General features: G+C 38.5%; 1 protein-coding gene and 1 non-coding gene across 2 annotated transcripts; one reads left to right on the forward strand and one right to left on the reverse strand.

The window, feature by feature from the left end:
* Positions 1-9,056: 9,056 nt before the first annotated feature.
* Positions 9,057-9,166, reverse strand: LOC136280634 (U6 spliceosomal RNA). Its single transcript, XR_010717426.1, has one exon. It is a non-coding gene; the product is annotated as a U6 spliceosomal RNA (small nuclear RNA).
* A 2,159-nt stretch (positions 9,167-11,325) lies between these two features.
* Positions 11,326-13,002, forward strand: LOC136280315 (uncharacterized). The gene has a single exon (XM_066165329.1). The coding sequence runs from the start codon at positions 11,326-11,328 to the stop codon at positions 13,000-13,002; it is 1,677 nt and encodes a 558-aa protein (XP_066021426.1).
* The last annotated feature ends 1,930 nt before the right edge of the window (positions 13,003-14,932 follow it).

Raw genomic sequence — 14,932 nt, forward strand, 5'->3', positions numbered from 1 at the left:
CCTTGAAATTGGCCTTTGTTTTGAATGACCAGTCCGATTTATGTACAGCTCAGCTGCAATGTCTGTCGCTTCGACGTTAACGAATACGGTTCAATTTACTTCTTTTGAGTGCACTGTTTTGTATGCACGTGTTTGCATTGCGATACATGCAATTAGCGTTCAATTGATTTACGTGTTATATAGAAATATGGATGTGGTTTGATTCATTTCAGTAACATTCGAATAATATACTACAAACGTGTTTTTAAGGTATACCTAACTTTATTAATTTAGTACTGACTTGCATTGTCTCGCTGGCTACTTCTGCGAGGAAAACACTTTTTAAATGTATTTCATTAGGCAGTGCCACTTATGATAGAGTAGAAACAAGGGATTTTCAAGGACAATTAGACAATTAGATGTCGAACCTGTAGTCACATATTTCACTGATCACAGACGGATGAACGTAACTTTATTTCAGTTTCCAGTCTACCTTGTAGTTTTACTTCGACAGCAACAGTTCGATTTTCAGTCGCAGTCCGCTATGCGGCCGGTCTCTTGGTTGCCATATTTCAAGAAGAGGTAGGTGGCAAGGAGAACTGGAGATCGATATTTCATTATGACCACTACATCCAGGGACCAAGTGGCGTATTTCTCGTATGTAACAAGGGTGGTCATATAGAGCAACGACGTCACGATTCCAACCTTTCCTAACTTTGCTGAATGAACTTGGGTCATTAGTAACTTTGGTTTGTCCATATAATTAAAGAAAATTGCGCGTTAGCTCGAAGAAATGAATTATGCTCGAGTGGTAAAAACAATATCTTACTAATTCGCTGCGCTGACTCGTGAGATATTGTTCTTCGCCACCGCGTAATATCCTCTATGTTTTTTTTCTTGGACATTATATTCACTCATATTCATATTCACTCTGGTTTTCAGTGCTGGTATTCCCTACATATGCAGCCGATCTTTTGTTAGTAAAACATAAGCTCTGCTAGAAGAAAACCTAAAGCTTCCTCGTAAAGTCAAAAGCTATCACAAGAAGTTGTGGTTGCGGTACTAACATGTTGCCTTCGATGGCATTGTTATTTGATGGGAAAGGAAAAACAGGAATTTTGTATAAAGTTAAAGGAACGAGCGTTAACGAACAGTATTAGAGGAGACCCGGAAGTCGTGAGTTGCCTTGGAGACAGGAAAATGAGGAAACTCTTATTTATGTTGGTTTTCATTGCCTGTATTGCCCATGTATCCAGCTGATCTTATGTTAGTAAAACAAAAGTTCTCTTGGCAGAGAAGCGGTGAAAAAATTGATGTGAAAATAGGAGTTTTTTGTTTGCAAAATATCCTCAGTTTTAGCTCCGAAATTACGATATGTCGTTAGCAAGAGGAAAAAATTGATAACCATAATCCCACCTGGTCATGGCGCTTACAAACATGGAGGATTGTAACAAACGTTGTGTGTTGTGCTCGATTGCGGTTTGGTGGAAAGGAGAAACTCCGTGAAACCAAGGGAGGGGGCGAGTCAGCGCAAGGTTTATCATCATTTCTCATCGTCAGCCGGGTTTAGATAGATGAGTAGTAAGTCTAAGTCCTAAGTATAATTGCTTGCGTGAATCTTGGATTCACGTTGGTGGAGATCGTGACCGAACTCTAAGTAGTTAATTCCGTTAAGCACACATAAGAAATTCACATACTTGAATCAACACTTTTTATTACAATTATGTGTTTTGTTTCCTCGTGCGACGATCTCTTTAATTATCTAATCATTTTATTTTTGCACTCAAGCGTCGAATAGAAGAGTAAGTCTGTAAACTGTACCATTGGTTCTTTCAGTGATATTTCTCACGCAGTTGTCTTAAGCGATATTTTTCCACTTGATTCGTTATTCTTCACTCACCTAAGCGCTACTATTTCCTTCCATTGTTCATTCAAGGTTATTGTAACAGAGGCTCTACGGGTGGGGCCAGTTTTTTTTTAGACCGATTAAAGAGCGAGGTAAAGCCTAAACAATGTATTCTGGGATTACTTTCGTTCGACGCTCTTTAAAAATGGCTCTATTATTTTTTACGCCTTTACTTTAGGTCCCAGTGAAATGACCGTCTGACGGCTGACATAGAAAGCTGAGATATATGCAAAGAAGCCATAGTTAATCATATTAACACAACATTAATATTCATAACAACAACGATAAAGATAATGCCATTACTATTAATGTAATAGGTTACAAGTAAAGTTTAGTAAAAATAATTACAAGATTTTGCACGGTAGGTTAGCACACGGTTTTGTCTCAGAGTTTCCTAGAGAAGAAAAGTGAAGACGAAACAAAAAGAAAGAAGACTGATTCGCTCTCATTGCCAAAACAATGATTCCTAACTTTGAACTTTTACATACTGACATTTATCAGCCTCAAACTTCGGCTTACATTGTGGCCTATTTCTTTTATAATAAATTGGTAAAGAATTTTTGAGAAATGGCTTTATTTCTTACATACGCCGCTGTCATTTGCGAGATATTTAAAACATCAACGTTAAGCTGGTCATAACTGCAATGAGGCGCAATTTTATGTTGATTTATGCATCTAATAGTTAATATTTAATCTCTTGCTCTGAATCAGTTATGCTTAGCATTCGAAAGGTGAACCGAATATATATAGCTTAGTGTTATTTAGCGTTTCTTTGACGATGTATAAAACCCCGTGCTCAATCGTCAGTAACACTGTAGTCTTCCTCACAAGCATTTCAATAAGTGATTTATCAGTCTCATTAACTTACTAATTTTTCTCGCAGTCAAGATTGATTACTGCATAAGAGTTAATCAGAATGAGTGATAACAGAAAATGCAGCATTTACAGTATAGCACCAGCAACCTTAAATAAAAAGTTTTTTCGGATCTATTTGCTCCGCATGTTTTTCATTTCACCTGTTCTTGTTGCCTCTTTAAAGCTTGTCTAAAAATGAGTTTCTATGTCTCTTTGTTTTGTTATTCAATCAGAGATGGTATAATGGCACCCGAGGAATAATTTTCAATAAAATTGGTAATGTTCCTGCTCATATGCACCTTCCATTTTCGTAACGAGAAAACATCAAAGCTTCTAACGATTTCAATTCGAACGATCTGTAATGCCCAAACATCTCACAAACCAGAACGTTCGATTGTACCGCTGTGCCCCAGTCTCCTTTGTAGCCCTCCTTAAAGGTCGTCACACCGCGTGCTCTTCCTTAAAGTATGTTTTTCATGTATTTCACTTCATCTCCTGATAGCGCTTTATCAACTACAAGAAGATCTCTCATGTACCCATCAAAAGTCGGTATCTTCATGCTGTCTCGTTTCAACCCAATATCGAAAACTGTATGATTATTTTCGATAAGATCTAAAGAACCATTAGAAACACTCTTGCTACCTTTTATAATTCCATCAATGTACAGAATTCCCTCTTTTCCATCTCGGCTCCATGTGAACGCCACGTGCATCCATTTTCTGGGGATGGTCTTCCTTTGATTATGAGAGAACAGAACACAAAAGGGAATGAGGCTTTGTGCAAATCTCCGCTTCTCAATATACCTCCTAGGAAGGTAAATCGCTCTGGGATACACATTTGAGTGCTCTACGTGTCTCTTCCAATTTTATTAATAGCACGTAGGAAAAGAAAAGATGTATCTTATGCACTTGCTAGATACAGGGATAAACTATATCATGTCCATGAGGATTTCGAAGATAAGCACAAATTCCATGCCAACCAGAAATATAGATTCTGAAATGATGTGGTTCTGACCAGTCAGAATAGATATGAACTACATGATCACTTGGGAGGCTCAAAACCTTTATCCAACACATGATACTAAAGCTGATAGCTCGGATCGGGAGTGCTGGGGTTTCTGCGTAGGAATGCCGGGATCCATTCAAGTACAGTACTTTCCTGCCATCAGTATTTTGATAGGAAGCACCATTGTACAAACTTTTCAATTCATGAAAATAAGGGAAATATATTTGTTAACATGCATACCATACCATCTGAAATCCTCTTTACAAGAAGTTAAATGAAATAATGTCACCATTAACTGAAAATATTTAACAGCGTTTCAAGAAAAGCAGCTTAATGATCCTCTCCGGTAAGTATTCACTGTATGAGGAAGTCAAAGGAGATTTTTGAAATTCCTGTGAAAAAATTGGGGAAATAGCTATAGCAAACGCGGCAAAATAACCGCAGATGTTTGCTGAAACTAGAGTTTATCCACAATTATGAGTAAGAATATGACCTATTCACAACAGTAGTGTTCGACCAGTTCTTCCTAGCAGAAGAAAGCGTTCTTTTATCCTACCTTACATTTGAATCAGACCCATTGAGTGCCCAATGAAAACGAAATCCTTTGAATCCTTGAATTTAACAATTAATACTGGAGTGAGTTGATCACGATTTATCAAACAATCATTTTTTGCTTAAGTTTTGAAGATGTTTAAAGAAGGGGGAACTAAATTTAAAACAAACTAACAAAGACAAGAAGTCTAGAAGGCAAATAATTGGACGATTTGAAATAATTCCCTTATTTTCGTCCAGGGATTCACAAACTGCTTTGTGTAAACAACATTTGCAAATACTACAGAACACTAAATGTAGTACAGCACAAGTGGAATAACTGTTTAATTTTTAAGCTCATGTACCTTTTGTGAAGAAGAGGCTTCTTATTAACTCTCATCTTTCAAAAAGGCGGTGAAAGAAATCCTGTAATAAGCCACACTAGTGGTATTGCAGGGTCCTACTGTGGCCGAGCTTACGGGGAATATAAAGTCTTAATATGACATACGTCTATAAAAACACCCGCCCACGCATAAGAATCCATCTCCGACCATATTGTCTTTGCATTTACAAATGTAGCCCCCAATAGTGTCGCTGCAAGTGGCGTTCACGTGACATTTGGCACTTCCGGTGTTACATTCAATGATATCTGTATGAAGATAGAATTGATACTGTCAATCATCCAGACTTATACCTCCTCGCTTTCGCAACTGTAATCACTAATAGGACGGGTGAAGTGGTACCCGTATGGGTTGCAAGCGTTTTAGGTTTAAAGTTTGAAACGAGCTGAGTAGAAAAAAAACCTGAGCTTATCATTTATTGAACACTTCGTACTGGTTACCAGAAGCCATACCGTGACACTCTACAGAGTAAGAAATAGCTAAATGTGGGTGGATGCATCGTCAGTTATCCCTGGCTCTGGAAAAAAAACGAAATATCGCCTTCTTACTTTTACACTTTTTGCCATCTCCTGAAAATCCAGCTTTACAAGAGCAGATAAATGAACCCACGGTGTTGTTGCAGTACGCGTCAGCTGAGCAGTCATGCGATCCAGAGGAACACTCGTCCGTATCTTCAAAAAAACAATGAGACCTTACGTTAACTAACACTAGAGAATAATGCTCTCAGTAAGACTAGCATCAAACCATTCTCTCGATGTCATTTTAGCATGAAAAAAGGTACCACCTACCTGGTGAACGGCGAAGACCAGACGGCTTAACCAATTTTTTCTAAAATCTATATTACTATATTGCTCAAATATAGCACTTTTGTCTGTCAAATTGCACAACGCTAACAATTAAATAATTGTTCACTAACATACGAAGAAATGATTGCAAGTGGAAGGGTGAAGGCATTCTCTCAGGTCGTAGATCATTACGCGCAACGCTTTACGTTAAACAGGTGTATAACAAAGGGTGCATCGCGATAATAATACAAACCTCTTTCGCAGCTTTCAGTTCTAGTCCAATTAGCAGGACAAACACAGCGGAGTTTTCCGTGAATTGTTGGTACACAAGAAGCAGCTGGGGGACAAGGAGAAGTGCCACAGAACTTCTGTTGAAAACAACAACAACAAAAAGTGATATTTCACTGAAATAATTAGCCATGTCACGAAGAAATTACGTGTACTACAGTTTTTTCAGAAATTTTTGAAATTTAGTTTAGAAGCGATCCATAAAAGAAAACGTTTCCTTTTTATCAACAGTTATCCTGGTCGCACTGAAGGTTCACGCTAGCGCAAGATAGGCGTAATATTGGCGAGCGCGTGCTCAGTATTTTCTTAACGTAAATTATGGCCACCATCAGTTTTAATACAATGGCAGCGGAAGGCTGGGGAGAGAAAGAAATTTGTACCAAGGGGGTAAGCGACGGTCAAGAGTAAGGAAAGGGATGGGGTTGGGGAGTGACTATATTTTCGCCGATGCCCACCCTCTCCCCCCCACCACTGCCTTTATCTCTAAACGGCCGGCTGAAAAAACGATCGCGAGCTTCTTCACGTTAACTCGCCTTGAGTTTCTGCAGGCTTGGTTCACGCATTAGATACTGCTACGCCAAAACCTACATCACCTTCCATAAGAGTTCTTTTAAGTTTTGAAAATTTTTAGAGCTAATAGAGGAAAAACCCTGGTGATTTCTAAACGTTTCTTTATTTAAGTGCCGTGTCTTTCCAACACCGTTTTTATATCTGCTTTTTAAACTATACTCCTGTCTTTACTACGTTCAAGAGAGGATGCCTTTCTCGCTAAGTGTTAAACATGGCGCTGCATTAATCACAAAATGAAACATATGCACTATACCTACCATGGTTGGATGATAAGAGAAGCCTTCCTTACAAATGAGATGTTCAGGATGTTGAAAGTGATCAGAGTCACTGAGTTCACATTTTAATTTGCCCCTGGTTTCTGAAATTCCAAGATTAAAGGATGAACAGAAGTTCTCTGCGTAACATCTCAATTCACACTGATCTTTGCTATCAACCATTAGGGACTTAATGACGTGATTCTCGAGGTAATCGTCTTCCATAGGTTGAACAAACTCCAAGATTCTGCACGTTTCTGGTAATAAAAAACATGAAAAATGCTAAACGGAACTCAAGTTGATTATGATGTGATCGCACAAAAACCAACATGAAGTAATCTAAGGCAGTTGTATGTGCCACAGGGCTCCAGCTGCGTTCGGGCGATGCGCACGTAAGGTAAAATTGTTACTATAGCCTGCTTTTCATTATAATTCAGTTTCACCATCTTCAGCAGATTCTTTGTTAACTAGGTTTAAATATTTTTATGCTAAGTAGGCTAATGGTGAATTGAGGTCTTTCTCCTTGAATAGGTTATCTATCATAATGAACAAGGAATTATTACAGTATTAAATAAAAACAAGTGAATCGTTGAATTTTTGGCCAACTGTCATGAAATTCTGGTTCGCATGAAAGAGATTTGTTGCCGTCAACTGCTGCATAGGAAAAATTGTCGTGAAGAAAGGTCTTTTGCCCCGCAATAAGAAATCTACTTCAAAATATAAACAAGTGGTGTCAAAGAAAACGTTAATTAATTAAGCTTGGATCTGTCACTGCGTATTCTTAACAAGTCAAGATGTTTACTGCGGAAGTCTTAAAACGATTTCCTTTGCAAACTCACGACTTCCCTTTAAAATATAAGATAATTTTCAGTTTTTAAAAATTCTTTCTTTAAAAGCCTTTCAACCTGACATGAGAGTTGATTGCAGAGTGTTCGAGCAAGACTTGATACTTCACAAATTTTTACGTGCCAAAGACCACTACGGAATTTTTGATCGCCATGGGCGAGACAATTTGATTTTAATTTGAAGGGTTGAGCATAGGGCCTCTACTTCGGTATCACTAACTATATGGAAGGCTAGAAATTCAACCGGACCAATACCACTTTAAAAGGAAAGGTGTATCTAGCTACGAGCAGCTAAAAAAGTCGTTAATTAAAGAAATTCAACAAGGAAAGGCTAGACCAGCTAAGATTGTACGAAAACAGGGTTTCATATTCATTTAAATTAATAAAATAAAAGCACTGTTTTTCGTGCCTTCGAGCAGGAAGTATTCAGTCAAGAGCAGAAAATATAAAAACATTCGTTCTAATGTTTTCATTCCAGTACATATAAACTTGCGTATCTACAATGAACGCTTTATTGCTAAGTAATAATTGCAAAGGGTAACGTCGCTTTTGTGTTTCTTGGTGTTATTTTTGTAAATTCAGTTTTTTCTTTTTCTGAGTTACTTAAGACACATTGTAAACCATAGCTAGTGGAATATTTAGCGACAAAAACCTGCATGAGAATTCACCGAATGTTCGCACAATTTTTTCTTCTGGATTAAATCTAACCTTGCGCATAGATGTGTGAAACGAACCATATCTTCCACAGAGCAGCAAATGCAGTGGACATGATTTTGACATCAACTTTACCACTTTCCGTCACTCTCGAGGACACCAACAGCTCTGCTCACAACCTGGATTTTTAAAATAAAATCATTATTGTTGACAGGTGATGACAGCTGAAAATTTAATTGTGCAGAGGAAAACCAAAGTAGAACCACGCTAACTTAACTAATCGCATTTTTATGAGGTTTTTCTGTATTTCGCCAGACCCCCTATCCAAGTAATATTCTTTCCTGAAAGACTGAACTATTTTTGACGTAAGAAATTAAGTGTTCAGAATTCCTACAGTGTCAATTGAGATATCATGCAAAGTCCTACTATAACGATAAAATTAATTATCATATACTAAAACAGTAGAGAACACTGAAGGCGCACTCTGATTGGCTACTCAGACTCCGATTATTCTTTGCCTTTCATCTCCAAGCAACTCGCGCGGAATTTGCGCCCGAAAATATTGTAATCATTGCAGGAATAAATGAGTGGTTAAAATCATCTTTTCGTGATATATTATCTCACTGCTTTGGTATATACTAAAACAGCTCTTTACCTTAGTGTTGGTGGTTAGCGGTGGACATTTACGTGGGTCTTTTAAGACGGAAGGGCATGAGGGATCACAACACTTCATGAGGCGCGATTAACTCTTTGTGAGAAGAATTCGCTCCAAATCTCTTTATAGTTCTCTTGAAGGGGAATATGTTTCCGCGTCAGGCGTAATTCAAATTGTGCGAACCATTTCTAAAAAAGCGCGTAAAAAAGCGGAAGTAGAATAATTCATGTTCTTTCGGTTTCTGATTGTTTTAGCGCCTGCGGCGTCAGAGGACTAGTTTTTGCTTGTGCAGGAAGCATCAAGCTGAGCTAAGTCGTCACCAAATAAAAAAAAATTGGAACGCTTCACGAATTTGCGTGTCATTCTTGCGCTGCGGTCAGGCTAATCTTCTCTGTATCGTTCCAATTTTAGTTATATGTGCTGCAGTTAAGCGAGCATGTTTATTTGCATTGCCCGACGAAATATAAACTTGTTGCCGTTATAAACTTCGTAGCCCGGTGGGACAAGTTCAAACTTGCCTCTGGCTATGAATATTCAAGTAAACTTTAGACAAAGTGAACTAGTGCGCAAACACGTCTAACATTTGTTTGTTTTGTAGACGGGGTAACTGTCACTTTTTTTCAGAACGTTCCTTGCGGTTAATCAGACGAGTTTTGTTATCCTAATAACTCGATAACTTCTTTAAGAGTCACGTTTTTGTCATTTTAAATCCCTCCAGGCTAAATAATTTGAAAACTTGACCCTCAGTCGAGGATCGCAGTTCATGAAAGTTTTAAAATCATCCGTTTAATTTTTTCGCGCGAAAAAGGATTGTAGGTGACTAAAACCTTCAATTTCAGGTAGAACATATGGATCACCCAGAGGCAGTTAAAACAGTCGCTATTTCAACTGTTGATAGAGAAGCCCAATACTCTTTTAGCTCTTCCTGTAACAGCTGCGGTCAAGTTTGACCCAGAAATAAAATTAAGAAAAATATGGGCAAGCCATACTTATATTTCGCAAAGGAGTGAGACCATGCTTGTCGATAGAAGATATTTACTTATTCAGTAAACACGTAATATTTATATAATTCTCTTCAAAGTATTTTGCCTTTGTAAGCGATGATTTGAATATTCATCGTCATAAAGTTAAAAGGTTTAATTAAAAATACTCTTCAGGTAGTTGATAGGTAAGTTTTTTATTTGAATTCCATTCAACCTTATTTCGGAAAAATAATTTCGCTTAGGATTGCCTGAACGTTCTGAGTAAAGGGCCAAACGTGGTCTTAATTTCCTCAGTCAGTAAGGCACAAGATTAACCTCTTTTATCACATAAACTGCGGTGTTCTACATGGATTTCTGGCCCTGAGAAAAGCCGTAACAACACACGTGAAAAAACGTCGATTTTTTGTGTGTTGATATAGCTAATCAGCTGCTTATACGTTACTCGCCTTTGGCGCCACTCAGTCAGGCTGATGAATGAAAAGCAAGCCTTCACGATTCTTAATATATGTTGTTTGTCGGAGCTTTCTCGAATTATGGCGGCTAAAACACTAAAAAATCCGTATCGCTGACAGACAATGTGGTTCAAACTTTCCTAGAAGGGGAAGAAAACCAATACACTAAAATAAAAACCGAAAGTTGCCTATTCAGTGGCTTTGGTATTAACATTTCTCTCGGCTGAGAATAAAAATCGACAACTGGAACGAAGATTTGCCACTGGCCGATTTTGGCCGTTTACCTGAAAGACTTCTTCCGTCGGTTAGGGCAAAGTTAATAAATGAGAATTTTGTAAATTGAAAATTACGACCATTTTTGTTTTTGTAATCATGAATCAACGCTTTTTCCATCTTAAGAGTCAGCGCCAACGCACTCTACGATTGTTATTCGAGGATTGTCGATTCATTTATTTTCATTCATTAATGAAGTCGGCTTTTCTCCCCTGTAAGGGCTATTGTGTTTATATGATAAACAAAATAGTCCATGGTTGCTTGTAGATATGGAATTTCTCTTCTCGTGTTCCACTCGAAGAGAAGTTCCATATCTACGTGTGCCCATGTATTATTCTCTATCTAACAGTTAATAGTTTTAACAGTTTGAATTAACCTTCTTTGTTTCTACGTCTCAATGACGTCAAATCGTCTGCTGCGCTATCAATGTACAGCGGTTTCTGACGTAACGCTCGCGCAGACTGTCATATTTCGAAAATATAGCGGCTAGTTTGAGTTGTTTTTGTGTATTTGAGGTGGCGTGAAGACATTGTGGATCTTGGTTTGAACAATCTTCCGTGTTTGGAAAGTCCAAAGAATGGCCTCAAGTCCTCTTCATTTCGGAGTTACACCACATTTTTCCACCTAGTTATTCAATATGATTGATAAGCATCAAAATTTGGAAGGAAAGGAAGAAAATGAACTTGAAAGACTTTTACTGGAAGAATCCTTGATTTGAGGTATGAGCTAGGACTTATATTTTTCAAAACTGTCATCAAGTTGACCAGAATCCATGTAGCCAGTTTCGTCACACAAACCAAAATTTTGTACTTTTACTTGCGACTGCATGTACATGTACATGTACATAGTACATGGAGTTGGTTTTGCTGTTAGCAACAAGCTATTACAGATGGTGGAACCAGGCTCAACCAAGTCTGAGCGCATCATGCACATAAAACTCAATACCGATCTAGGTCCCACCAACTTGCTTTCTGTCTACGCTCCAACCCTGACTTCGAGTACCGATGCCAAGGATATCTTTTACAGCCAATTGGATGATGCTATCAAACATATCCCAAACAACGAAGTGCTGATTCTCCTCGGCGATTTCAACGCTAGAGTGGGCAACGATCAAGGCTCCTGGCCTGATTGCCTTGGTCACTTTGGTGTTGGCAAATGCAATGAAAATGGTCAACGCCTTCTGGAGCTTTGCACCTATCATCGCCTCTGTATTACAAACACATTCTTTGGCGTGAAGCTGCACCATAGGTTCTCGTGGATGCACCCCAGATCTAAAAACTGGCACCAACTCGACCTCATCATCTCAAGACGGGAACACCTTAATAACATTCGTACTACAAGGGCATACCACAGTGCTGATTGTGACTCTGATCAATCCCTTGTCTGCACGAAGATCCAATTACGTCCAAAGAAGTTCCATCGCGTCAAACAATCTGCTACACTTCGCATTAATGCTTCTGCCACTGCCATCCCTGAAAATGTCTCTATTTTCAACGACATCCTGAGCTCGAAACTCGGAGACTGCCTGGAGCTTAACACAGAGGACCACTGGAGCCATATCAAGGACACCACCCTTGCTGCAGCATTAAAGGCCTTTGGCAAGAATGTACGCAAGGTAGCCATCCGTGACCTTCTCTTTGCTCACACCGCTGAAAAACTCCAACTCCTCCTCAATCAGTTTTCTGACGTATGTGAGGCCTTCAGACTTACAATCAGCCTAAAGAAGACGAAAGTCATGTGCCAGGCAAATGCAGCCACGCCTGCCGTAACAATCAAAGATTACACCTTGGAAGCCGTCACACAGTTTACTTATCTCGGATCCACCACCTCCAACAACAACTGCCTTGAGGTGGAGATTGGAAAGAGAATTGGCAAGGCTGCAACCAACATGACTAAGCTGTCTGCCCGTGTCTGGGAGAACAAGAAGCTAACTACCCAAACTAAAGTTGCTGTGTATCGTGCCTGCATCGTGAGCACCTTATTGTTTGGTAGCGAGTCTTGGACTACCTACGCTAGTCAGGAGAAGCGCTTGAACACCTTCCATATGAGATGTCTTCGTCGCATCCTCTCCATCTTATGGACAGATAAGGTCTCTAACAATGAGGTACTTGCAAGAGCCAATATCCCCTCGATGTTCACCCTGCTAAGACAGCGCAGATTGAGGTGGCTCGGTCATGTGTACCGGATGGAGGATGGGCGAATCCCTAAGGATCTGCTGTATGACGAGTTGGAATCCGGTTCGAGGCCTATTGGCAGACCTAAGCTGCGTTTCAAGGACGTATGCAAGAGAGATATGCTCGCCAATGGCCTGCCAACAGATAACTGGGAGCTACATGCTGCAGATCGGAGTGATTGGAGGTCTGTGTGCAGTCTGGCTCTCCAGGCGGGAGAGGAAAGGTTGAAAGCTGAAGCCGTTGATAGAAGAGCTAAGAGAAGAGCAGAAATGAACAAAGCAACGTGTGTTCCAGTGGCATGTGTCTTTGTGTGCAGTGGATGCGGCCGTGTCTGCCGTTCTAGAATTGGGCTTTTTAGCCACAAGAGAAAGTTTTTGTCGCAATTGCGCTAGTCATGGACATGGTCCGACGACTGCCTACTACTACTACTGCATGTACATCTACGAAAGACGTCAAGGAGCTATCTATGGCGAAATCGAAGTTTGTTAGCTATATTCCAAGACAAATCCTTGTTTTTCATTAGGACTGAGTTATAAAATTTTCCCCCCTTTTCAGTTTCAAAACTTTTCAAAGCTTGAGGATGTTAAAAGATTTGAAGAAACATGCAGCTTACATGGGATCCTGAAACTGGTGAGTTTTTACTTGTAGAATTTTACTGTTGCACATACACAGTATACATATATAATTGGGTGGAACTTCCATCCAACGGATGCCGTAAGGCCCAGAAAAACTGATCCCTGAGTACATGTGCCCCCTCAAAAAAGGACAATGTAAAAAAAGTTTCAGCCAAATGTGAAAGATGAAAAAACTAAATCTGAAAATTTAGGAGTCTAATTAAGCGTTTTAATTTTTCAATCTGAAAACAACCAATGACTTGTAACAAGACAGGAATTATTAACTTTGGTCTTTCATATGGTGAACTTCATTGATCACAAATGCATGGTCATCTACAGTATATGTATAGCTACAGCTCAAATTGAAGAAGACAAAGTTTTAAAACTTTCTTATAATGAAGTAAGTAAGCACTCCAAAGGAGTTGATTTTTAAAAACTTGTTCTACTATTGAGTGAAGTTAATCCAACTCATGAACTCATTCATAGTTCTTCTACTTGATGTGCTGAATTGTACTGTCCCCACTGAAGTCTGTAGAACTAACATCAAACAATTCACAATTTTATACCAAGGACAAAAATTGTGGAACTCTCTGCCTCATTCAATAATTGAATCTAATAATATAAGATCTTTCAAATGTTTACATAAATCCTATTTAGTTAATTTGGAAATTACTCAATTAATTTTACAGCAAGGTTATAAATATTAAGTAATATTAAGTTCTCCTCGTACTTTTCTTTTGTTAAATTACACCCTACATTCTAGTAATTAACTTAAACTCTAATTTAAAGAGGGAGCCTCACCTGTGAGCCTTCATGGCATCTTGAGACTTCCTTGCCTTTTCCTTTTTCTATTTTCTATTTCCCATGTTTTGTCTATGTAAATCAGCTTTGTTCCCCTTAAAATGATAAATAACAAATAAAAAAATAAAACTCATCAATCAGCATCTATTGATTATTTGATATTACTTAGGCAACAGGATATTGCTGTACACAGTAAATGTTTACTAAAGCAGTTAAATCCAAGTTGGCTACTTAAAAGGAAGAATTTTATCCCCTTATCATTAATTGGGTACACTGGTATAGCCGAGTTTTTATTGCTTGAGGACAAGCCATTGAAAGTTTTATTTTCAGTTGGGAGCCAGCAAACCACTAATAAAACACATATTCATGTAACATAAATTTTTTTAAATCAAATTTATCAATAGAGAGTAGCCAACACAAACAAGAGTCACATTATGAGCTTCCAAATCTTCCCTGGTAGCAAGAATTCAGTTCAAGCAATCTTACCAGAAAATTATATCACATTTGTATATATTAAATAATGGAAATTTATGGCAATTTAGAATTTCTGACGTCCTCCTCCATTTCATTCCAAGTCCAAAAGTCTGTCTCAACTTGTCCCAGAAATGTCAAATAGTCGGCATCACCTGTGGTGTTAAGGCGCTCCAAGGGTATTGTGGGGTATATAAAATAAAACAGATCAGCATACAGCTTAAGTTTAGAGTGCAACAAGCTTTATGTCAGAAAACATTTCAACCAAGATGTAATGAAAACAAAAATGATTTTCACTTTCACTGTGGCCATGTTCACAATACTTACTGTTCTACTGGAGTTAAGTTTTGCTTTGCCAATTTTTTTGCAAGGTGAGTTACACAGTAACAAGAAGATAATTAACTAGCAAACCTGATTACAAAATATTCATTATTGT

Source organism: Pocillopora verrucosa, chromosome 4 (assembly GCF_036669915.1).
Source record: "Pocillopora verrucosa isolate sample1 chromosome 4, ASM3666991v2, whole genome shotgun sequence".
In the NCBI taxonomy this organism is placed as follows: domain Eukaryota; kingdom Metazoa; phylum Cnidaria; class Anthozoa; order Scleractinia; family Pocilloporidae; genus Pocillopora; species Pocillopora verrucosa.

Coding starts and splice junctions, on each gene's coding strand:
- LOC136280315 (XM_066165329.1), top strand. CDS start 11,326: ATGGTGGAACCAGGCTCAACCAAGTCTGAGCGCATCATGCACATAAAA.